At 56.0% G+C, this 10,759-nt stretch overlaps 1 protein-coding gene across 1 annotated transcript; it reads left to right on the top strand.

The window, feature by feature from the left end:
- Positions 1-241: 241 nt before the first annotated feature.
- On the top strand, positions 242-2,629 carry LOC111154569 (kelch domain containing 7A). Its single transcript, XM_022514217.1, has one exon. The coding sequence runs from the start codon at positions 242-244 to the stop codon at positions 2,627-2,629; it is 2,388 nt and encodes a 795-aa protein (XP_022369925.1).
- The last annotated feature ends 8,130 nt before the right edge of the window (positions 2,630-10,759 follow it).

Here is a 10,759-nt window from a genome sequence, read left to right as displayed (position 1 = left end):
AGCATCGAAGGATACAAGGAGGCCAGTGCCGAGATCTGCTGGCCCTGAGCCCCCGTGGCCACGGTCTGCCAGCTCAAGGTCACCTTGGCTCCCACTCTCCCCCGCTGCTGGCCACTGGCTGGTCAGAGCCAGCCCAGAACCCCCCTCCAGCTCACCCCGCTGGAAGCAGGAACCGGCCCCTATTGGGCAATCATTAATCGGATTCTTGACATTCTCCAGCCCCAGGTCGGCTTTGGGAAGCATGCTCCCCGGAAGAGGAGGAGCGGAGGCCCAGGACTGGCATTTGGACATGCAGCTGGCAGGCAAGGTGGTGCTGTCCGCCGCTGCCCTGCTCCTGCTGATCGTGGCCTACCGACTGTACAAGTCGAGGCCCAGCCAGGCCCCACTGAGGGGCAGGAACGCCAAGGCCGAGGCCAATGAGGAAGCCAAGGGCTCCGGGCAGCCTGCGGTCCAGAAGGCTGCTCCCAGGTCACCGCACTGGGTACTGAGACACCGGAGGGGAAGCAAGGGGACCAGAGAGGTGCCAGGCCATGGCTGGGAGAATCAGGGGGACTCCCAAGTCCTGGCAACAGGACCCTCTCCAGAGGACTCAGAAGCCCACAAGGCTCAGGAGCCCGAGGAGAAAGGCGCTGGTGAGGAAGGGGGTGGGCAGCGCCTGGACTCTGAGCTGGGGCCTCCTCGCTACAGTGGCCGGGAAGCCGGAACAGCTGCTGGCGGTGAGACCGAGCTACCCCCCCACCCCCATCTGGGCAGCGAGTCCCAAATCTCCCGCACTGGCCTCACCACGGGGGACGGGGGCAGTGTTGGCAGTGAGCCTGCCCTGTGGCTGGATGGTAGCCCCCCGGGGCATCCCTTGGAGCAGGAAGCCATCCCCACCACCTGGATAGCCCACGTGGAAGGCCAGAGTTACACAACCAAGAGCTGGGTCTTCACCCGAGCCTCAGGAGCTTGGCACCACAGGGAGGAGGCCAGGGCCCTCCAGGCCGCTGCAGACATGGGCCTGACCGTGCATCAGCAAGAGGGAAACACCAGCGCCTCCTACACCTACGCGTCGGTGGCCCGGGTGCATGTGGAGGAGAATTTTCTGCAGGAGAAGGTGGAGGGGGTCGGGCCCAGGCTGAAGGGCAAGGTGTATGATTACTATGTGGAATCCACCTCGCAGGCCACCTCCAAGGGCAGGCTGGCCCGCAGAACAGCTGCCCTGGCTGAGGCCCCACCCCTCGTGCCACTGCCAGGCCCCCCGGAAGCAGGGGCAGCTTCAGGGGGCCATGCCGCTGACCGGGAAGGTGGAACAGAATCACCCGGGTCCTCCCAGCCCTCGCCGCCCTCCACGCAAGGCTTCAGCAGGAAGGACAGCCTCCTCCAGATCCTGGAGAACCCAGAGCTCCAGCTGCAGCTTGATGGTTTGGGGGCCCCCACTCCATCCTACCCTGATGGGAGAGCCCTGCCCGGCCTCCCCCTACCCCAGGCTTCTCTGGGGTCCAGCTCATCTGGAAGCGGTGGGGAGCCCCACGTGCAGCTGGTGGCAGGGACCAATTTCATCCACCTCCCGCTGGCCCCTGGCTCCACCCCCGACGTCCACCTGGATCTGGGCAACTGCTACCAGGTACTGACTTTGGCCAAGAGGCAGAAGCTAGAGGCGCTGCAGGAGGCAGCCTACAAGGTGATGAGTGACAACTATCTCCAGGTCCTGCGCAGCCCAGACATCTATGGGTGCCTGAACGGCACTGAGCGGGAGCTGATCCTCGGTCGCCGGCTGCGGGGCCGCAAGCACCTGGTGGTGGCCGATGTGTGCCCCCAGGAGGGCTCTGGCTGTCTCCGTTGCTATGAGGACGAGCGGGACGTCTGGCACCCACTGGCCTGTCTGCCCCCCGAGGCCGTGTCCCGAGGCTGTGCCCTCTGCAGTCTCTTCAATTACCTCTTCATTGTGTCCGGCTGCCAGGGGTCCGGGAGCCAGCCCTCCAACCGCGTCTTCTGCTACAACCCGCTGACGGCGATCTGGAGCGAGGTGTGCCCGCTCAATCAGCCCCGGCCACACTGCCGGCTGGTGGCCCTGGACGGCCACCTGTACGCCATCGGGGGCGAGTGTCTAAACACGGTGGAACGCTATGACCCCCGCCTGGACCGCTGGACCTTCGTCCCCCCGCTCCCCAACGACACCTTTGCCCTGGCACACACGGCCGCGGCATGCGCGGGGGACATCTTCGTCACGGGCGGCACCCTGCGCTACCTGCTGCTCCGCTTCTCCGCCCGGGAGCAGCGCTGGCAGGCCGGCGCCACGGGGGGCGGCAAGGACCGCACGGCTGAGATGGTGGCGGTCAACGGCTTCCTCTACCGTTTTGACCTCAATCGCAGCCTGGGCATCAGTGTGTACCGCTGCAGTGCCAGCGCCCGCCTCTGGTATGAGTGCGCCGCGTACCGGACACCCTACCCGGATGCCTTCCAGTGCGCCGTGGTGGGCGACCTCGTCTACTGCGTGGGCCGCCGGCGCATGCTGTGCTTCCTGGCCGACCACGTCTCGCCCAGGTTTGTGCCCAAGGAGCTGCGGAGCTTCCCCTCACCGCGGGGCACCCTCCTGCCCACCGTCCTGACCCTGCCCCTCCCCGAGGTGCCTCAGACCAGGGTCTAGCTACCCTCTACCAGACTGCTGCAAAACCGGGAAGTGACAAGCACCCCTACCCGGCACTCTGTGAGCCATTTCTGGGAGTACAGGCAGCTCAGGCATTTGGCCAGCGAGGGGTGGATTCTAAGCCGCCCTGCTCTGCTGGTGTGGAGGGGGGGGGTGGCCTGGGATGCGGCTTTGCTGGCAGTGGGATACAGAGCTAGAATCAGGGACTGGGCAGCCACATGTGCAAGGACGAGTGCCGCCCTGCTTCAAATCTGAATTCTTGGAGGAAGGGATGTCAGGACCCTGCCAAAGTTCAGGGGCATAGCCTCATCCCAACCACCAGCTCCTGTGGTTGACCCCCAATAGCCCCTCAAACCGACCCTGCTGGATGTGGCCCAGCTCATTATGAGACATCAGAGTCCCTTCCTAAACACTGGCCACTGAGCCCCTACCTCCAGGGTTCCCAGAAACACCTGGGGCACACACGGAGGTGTTTTGGGCCGTGCAGAGAGCCCTGGGAAGCCCTCAGGGGCTTGGCCAGAGGAGACATGGTTGGAGAAGTAGATCAGCGACAGTCAGAGCTGCCCATGGGACTCTTGCCTCCAGAGCAAACTGACCATTACCCGCTGCACTTTTTCTCATTACCTAGAATCCTAGTATACTAGGAGGAGAAGCCTCCAATTAGTAGCCATTCGAAAACATTCATCCTGTAGTGGTCCACTAAGGACGCCAGTGGTCCCATATCTGAGGTCTCAGGAGGGAGAAGAGAAGATGTGATCTGTCAGCACCTGTCTGCCTGGGACATTGCTTGGGCCCATTGCTAACTGACCACTGACCATTCCCCAGAGCTCAGAGCCTGCACAATACAGCTGTCCAAACAACACAGCCCTCACCTCAGGGAGCAGGGACAGCCACTGCCAGGCACCCCTCCTGGACTGTTGAGAGATTTTGGATAATTTCTCCTCCCTGTGCTCGTGGTCACCCGGTCTACCTGGTCAGGCAAGAGAGGAGGGAGGGGTGGGTCCATGATGGCGCTGAGGAACTGGAAAAGTCTAATGTCACATCAGGACCCTGGGACCTCCTCTCACATCAGGGTCTGTAAATGTGGAAAGCGCAGAGATCCTCCATCCTTAGGAAGTTGCCCATTCCTCTTTGGAGGGGAGGGAGAGAGACCGGTCCAATCTATTGTGGCAGGCCCATTCTCTCGCTGAGGATGACACATACACAGAGGGAAGGGCAGTGATGCTCCCGGGGCCAGCCAGAAGCCAGGGCAGCAGGAATCCCTTCTAAAGTGACAAGCAGCCTAGAGAAAAGAGGTAGAGATGGGGATGCAGCAGGGCAGGCCTGACAAGTGGGGACCCGAGGAAGCTTTGGATTTTAGTGTTCCAACGTTGAAAATGGGAAGGATAGTTCATGGTCTTCTCTGCCAGAGAAATGAGAACTCCTGGAGAAAGTCCTCCCCAAGTTCCCCTCGGGGTCTGGACGGGAACTCATGTTCACAGCAGCTGCTAGGGCTAAGCCAGGGTCTTCCTGGGAAATGCATGATAGAACAAGGAATAACAGGGAGGTTGGCATGGAGATGAGAACTAGGCCACTCAAAGCCACTGTCCCCATTCTAGGGCCTGGAAGGTGAGGCTGCCTAGTCTATTCCTAACTTGGAGTCTGGTGACCTCCCCCATTCCCTGCCAAGGCCATGCTCAAGCTCAGAGCCAACACTCAGACATGAGCATCCAAAGGACCCTCAGGGTGGAGGGGAAGTGGGGGTAACTCAGTGACATGACTGGGCCATGGCACGGGCATCATGATGGCAGGCTGGGAGTTGCTTGGAAGGTGAACCCCATCTGGGAGCTAGGGGCACATGGAGCCAGATCCAGCCCCCAAGGGTAGGCTTCCAGCAAGCAGCCGGGCAACGACTAGACCACAACCAAGCAAGGAGACCATGGGGGAGGGCTCCAAACCCAGGGTGAACTAGGGATCACTCCAGAAAAATTTCAGAGCCCCATTGCCTCGGGCATGTTCTCATGGCCAGGACTAGGGAAACAGCAGTTTGTTCCCGACCCACTGCTGGTGGAGTGCGGTCTTCATGATGAAGGGAGAGCTGAGATGGGAAGTATATGGGGCCCTTCTCATCTACCTGTGCAGACATCACTAATTGATTGCCTTATCTTTTCCTATTGAGCCCCAGAAGGGGGCCAACACCAGGCTCTAGGCACTTATCCCTGATTGACCAGAGCTGGTGCGTTTCTCATCACCAGCCTGGGTCTCCAGAGCTAGCCTGAGGGAAGCAAGCAGTCAGGACCATCCTGGTAGAGCAAGGTCGTTCAGGGAGCCTGCAAAGACCACCTGGGTCCAAGAGAGCCAGGATTCTGTCTCAGAACATTTAGGCTGGGCACTGTTCCAAGCCCTGGGAATGCAGCAGGTCCCTGCCCTAACAGAGCTCACGTTCTGTTGGAGGAAAACGGGCAACTTTTACAAACAAATGCGTAATCAAATGAATGGAACCCATGCTGCATACGTGCGAGGAAGGCAGAGGAGGCAAAGAAGTAGTATCGTGTGATCAGCCTCCCTGATAAGGAGACAGTGAGCAGAGCCCTGGATGGAAATCCGGGAAATGCATGGACCAGGGCTGGTGCTCAGGGCACCAGTGGGGGCTTCGTCACCCAGGCCGGGGAGGACAGAGCTGCCTACAAGGAGCTCCACCTCGGAGTGAAGAGGTTGGGACCCCAGCCGTCCTGCTCCAGCCATTCACGTGAGGGAACATTCAGGAAAGAGGTTTCTTGTACGATGGTAAGCTACATTCCCCGGAGAGAAGCAGAGGGCACGCATTTAAGGGAAGAGCCCAGATCGCACACGCCCGCCATGCCTGAGTGCGTGTCCCGGTGTCTGCCCGCCCATGATCCTCTGTGGGGTCGGAGTCTAGGACTTCCACTTGACCTTGTGGGATAGCCTTGTCCGGCCACCTCGAGCCCTTAAGCCTCACGGCAGCCTGTGTACACCTGGCCTCTCCCTGGGTCACCCATCCCGCTTGCCCCTAAAGAGTTTCCTCTTTAAGACAAAACAAAAACCACTTCAGTTTGGGTTGCTTTCCACGTGGGGCCAACCACGGTTTTGTAGGAAAGAAAATTGGAAGATGCAGGAGTACCAAAAAACCTCCCCAGCTTCGCCCCCCAAAGATCACCCCCTCTGCGGTGCACGCCCCTCCAGCCTGTGCCTCCTTTTCCTTGCCTTGATTTTTGTCAACGCGTGATTATGCTGAATGCACAATTCAGTGGCTTCCTTTTTTCACTTAGCTTTTTAGAATACGCATTTTCCGTGTTGCTACAAACCCTCGGTAAACACCATTTCAATAGGTTGTGATGTTCCATCCAGTGACTGTACCACGGTTTATTTAAACAATCCCCCCTCCTGTCGGGCCTCTAGGTTTTTTTCCCCCCTGTTGGTTTCTTTTTCCATCATAAATAAACCTTCCTTTGTTTTCCTGTTCCTCTCTGTCTGGGGCCTCCATCAATATTTACAAGAGAAGCCCAGCCCAGGGCTGGTCTGGAATACAGGGTTGCTGAGGCAAGCCCAGAAGCAACAGCATCTGCCTCGGGCCCCACTCTGAGTGGCGCTACGGGGCTGCTCTTGGAAATGGCCCGCCAAGAAGGCAAGGCCGCCCGGAGGGGCTGTCCCAGGCACCCTGTGGCATTGCTGGAGCCGGAACGTAAGGTACGGGCCAGGTGTCCAGAGCCCCTTCCCAGCATAGACCAAGCACTGGACTAGATGCTTTCTACACATCATTTCATGGAGCCCCACAATAACCCCATTTTACAGGGAACAAAACTGAGGCTCACAAAGTTCAAGGAAACTCACCTTCATGCCAAAGTTCAAAAGACCTTCAGGTCTCTTCAAAACACTCTTGAACCTGGCCTGCCTACTCTCGGTCCTTCCAATCCCCTATCATGAAGCCCTGGGGCCAAGGACTTGGGATCAGCCATCCACTGGGCCACTCCCAGCCCCTCCCCCACTCACAGTGATCTCGTATCCTTGAACTTTGAACTCAAAGACAATATTCCTCTTTTTTTTTTTTTTTAAGATTTATTTATTTACTTTAGAGCAGGGGAGGGGCCGAAGGAGAGGGAGAGAGAGTCTCAAGTAGGCTCCACGCCGAGCATGGAGCCCCACACGGGGTTGGATCTCACAACCCTGAAATCAGACCTGAGCTGATATCAAGAGTCAGATGCTTAACCACCTGAGCCACCCAGGCCCCCCTCAAAGAAAATAGTCTTGAACTCTCCCGTCCTCCATGTCTGCATCCATAAAATGGGTTTGCTACCTCCAGCCTCAAGACGATGTAACAAGCAAATGTGTGCAAAGCACCCGGCCCAGGGATGCTCCAAAGTAGGTCTTTTAAGTACCATCAGCTTCTGCAGGGGCCAAGGGCGGGGAGGGTCTGCTGGTACTCCCACTCCCCTCTCTCTGCATCCCGATCCAGAGGAAGGTTGTCTCACTTTTGAGCTGCAGGAGCCCTGTCTGGTTTGACAAGATTGGGGGGGTGGGGGGAGAAGTAGGGCAGCATTCACGTTATCTGTATTTTACACCATTCAGGTTTTGAGACTCTGAGCCTGTGCCCTCCTCTTCTGCAGTTGATGACTTGCTGGTGGGTGTCGCCCAAGGCTCAAGGTGGTCAGCATCTTCCCAGGGTGTCGGGCAGCACAGAAGAGCTTTAGGAGCTCCTCAGAGCTCCCTGGAAACCTTGAGAAGGTGCAAGGGGGAGCAGGCTCCTTTCTCTGCCCTCTGTCTGGCCTGCAGGTAGTTAGAGCTGTGACAGGTGCCCCTCACTTCCTGCCTTTGTCATCCTTGCCTGGAAGAGCCGTGTGGCCCTAGGGCTGCCCGGCGATCCCCTGAAGCTGTGGCTAGACCTACGTGAAGGTGAGGCTCAGGCAGAGGAAGGGGACGGAACACAAGGAAGAAGGTGCCCTCGGGGAGTGGGGGATTAGGCAGGAGGCTACAGCAGCCAGAAGAAAGGACAGCTCGAGGGCAGTCTCTACAAAGAGCTCTTTTGGAAAATGGGATGTGAGTCAAAATATGAACAAAAATGAAAAAGCGATCAAGTCTGGCTTGCCTTTTTTGGTGTGCGAAGGGGAAGTGGAGACGGCCCTCCCACGGGTAATAGGATAATAACGCCACCAGCAACCCTGCACCATCCTTCCCACCCTCATCGAACCCTTACGGAGACATCACTGCCTGAAAGTGACGATCCTCATCAATAGGGGAGGAAATGAAGACAAGGCATTTCACAAAAATTTAGAAATCACTAAAAAGCCAGAAGAGAGAGGCGACGCCTGTCTGACTCCGTCAAAGGAACACACAACTCTTAATCTTTGGGTCATGAGTTCAAGCCCCACATTGGGCACAGAGTTTACTTTAAAAATAAAAAAGCAGAAGACAGAGATCTAATCTCTATCAATACGTTTATTGAGCGTTCATAATGCTGACAGGTGCTAGATTCGAATAATCTCGTTTACCCTCAAACAACCTAGTAGGGATGCCGGGGTGGCTCAGTTGGTTAAGCAGCTGCCTTTGGCTCAAGGTCCTGATCCCAGGGTCCTGGGACCCACTCCTGCATCGGGTTCCCTGCTTCTCCCTCTGCCTCTGCCCCTCCCCGAGCTTGTGCCGTGCTCCCTCTCTCTCTCTGACAAATAAATAAATAAAATATTGGGAAAAAAAATAAAAACCAAAACAAAATCCAAAAATCCCAACCTAGTCGATGGTAACACTAGGCGAATTCTCCCCTTCCATCAGTTCCTCCACCCCTTGAATCTGGCCGTGGGACTTTCTACAAATCGCTTGGGCATTGGGTTTACTCTCCTGGGACTCTTAGAAGCCCTGCGACCGTCACCATTCGAGCAAGCCCAGGTTAGCCTGCTGGATGATGAGTAGTATGTCCCCCATTACTAGCTAAACAATCAGATCAGCTCCTTGAAAAATAGTCACAAATACCAACTAAGGGTCAGGATGTGCTCTAAACACCTGACTGCCAGGAATTCTTTCATTCTAAAAACAACCTGGTGGGTACGATACTTTACCATTTCACAGATGAGAAAGCTGAGGCACAGAAAGGCTAGGTAACCAGCCCACAGTTGCACAGCCAATGGGTGATAGAACCCAGGAAGCCCCGGGCTGCTCCAGAGCTGTTGGGAGAATGAATCAGCTATGAAAACAGGGAGACCTTTGCTTCCTGAGCTCCCGCAACACCCACCCACCAGGACACTGGGGTTAGAGGCCTTGCCTACCTTGCTTGCTAGGCCTTGTTCGTCCAGGTGCATGAACAAGGGCAGGGCCTCGGTGACACTTCACCAAAGAAAGGATAAGAGTGGCAAGGACCTCTCTCTGAGGCTGCCAGCTTCCAGGCTGCTTGGATCCCCCACTGGTGATTTTGAGGGTGCCCTCGAACATCCTGGCCCGAGTTTGGTCCCTGGGGGTGAGGGCTGGCAATCCAAAATCCTGAGGCCACTTGCCAAAAGCCATGGCTCTGCTCATCTGCATTACCCAACACTTGCATTTCCTGAGAAGTTTATATAAAGATTTCAGATCTCCCATCATCCTATTTCACAGATGAAATAAGAGAGGCTCAGAGAGATCTCACAGCGGTGACATCAGTACTCATCCTCCAAAGTCTTGAAAGTGTGGCATCAGCTTCCTACCATCGACATTGCCTACTCCTTCATCAGGATACCCCACACTGCACACATAAGTCCCCCACATCTCACTCCTCAGCTTGCAGGTGTACTGGCTCCACCGTGAGTCTCTGTGGGCCACAAGGAGGTCTTGTCTGCTTCTGGCATACATACAGGCACAGAGCAGCTATGCAGCATGGCCCAGAGGCAGGTGCAGCTGAGCTGTGTCCTTATTCAAAATGCACCTTCAAGTACTGCAATGGGGTATTTGGGACTGCCCAGCTGGGTTGCTCTCCCTGTCTCCAAGGGAGACTGTTTTATTCCTTCTGCCTTCTCCTCAAACACCCCCTCACGTTGGCACACAATATTGGGGTACAGAGAGTCTCCAGTCCCTGCAGTGCTGAGCACACCTACTTTTACTGCCCAGGAGCCTTCTGGCATCCATGCTAGCTCCCATAGAGGAGCCTGGCTGGCAGGAATTGGAGTATAAATACCCCAGCTCCCTTGCCCTCCGTAGATAAGAGCCTCAGGATATGGCTTTAACTGAGTCTCTCCAGTCTTCCTGCCTATCTTTCCACCTGCTCCTCCTTCCTTCTAGAGACTGTGGAGGAGGCAGACCCTCCTTTCCCCTCAGACCCATCTGCTCTCACCTCCTTTAAGACTTCACACCGGAGACCGCCCGGCTCTGGCACCAACCACCTGCCCCTATCCGCTGGTTCCAAGCAGCATACAAATGGGCTCTGACATCTCCCATCTTAATAGAAGAGCCACTTTCACATGATTTGCCTGATAGCACGATAAATAAGAACCACAAATACACTTTGGAAGGTTAAAAACATCACCCACATACAATGCATCTTTATTTGTAATGAGCATCAAAGCAGTGTGGTATCTTTGTGCTCCTGAAAACACTTTATCCTCCAAAGATTTGTGATTGTTTTTCCTGCAGTCATGTTCATGCCATCACAGTCAACAACCTTTGCTTTGTAGAAAATATGCAGGCTAGCTTTAACCTGGCCTCAATTTGAATCATGATAAATTCCAAGTGAACTCTCAAAAAAACAGCTTCCTGTTACAGACTGCTTCTCATCTGATCTGGAGGAGTCAAAAATCTTGGATTGTACCTAGAAACATTTAAGTCCATGCCTGGTATCTTTTGGCTACTCCATTTTACCTCCCAAGCCTGGTCTCTCTCCCCTGGACCATGCCGTGGGGCGGGGCTAGGGCCTGATGACAAACCCAGGCAGGATCAACTCCAAGAAACCCCCGGGGAGGTGATGTCATTAGTACAAGTTGTCTTTGCTTTCTTTTCTTTTTTTTAATTTATTTATTTATTTGACAGAGAGATCACAAGTAGGCGGAGAGGCAGGCAGGGGGGGGGGGAGCAGGCTCCCCGCTGAGCAGAGAGCCCGATGCGGGGCTCGATCCCAGGACCCTGAGATCATGACCTGAGCTGAAGGCAGAGGCGTAACCCACTGAGCCACCCAGGCGC

This window comes from Enhydra lutris, unplaced genomic scaffold (assembly GCF_002288905.1).
Source record: "Enhydra lutris kenyoni isolate GAN:26980312 unplaced genomic scaffold, ASM228890v2 scaffoldscaffold38, whole genome shotgun sequence".
In the NCBI taxonomy this organism is placed as follows: domain Eukaryota; kingdom Metazoa; phylum Chordata; class Mammalia; order Carnivora; family Mustelidae; genus Enhydra; species Enhydra lutris.
Note: the sequence above shows the minus strand (reverse complement) of the source record. Positions and strands in the feature narration are given on the sequence as shown.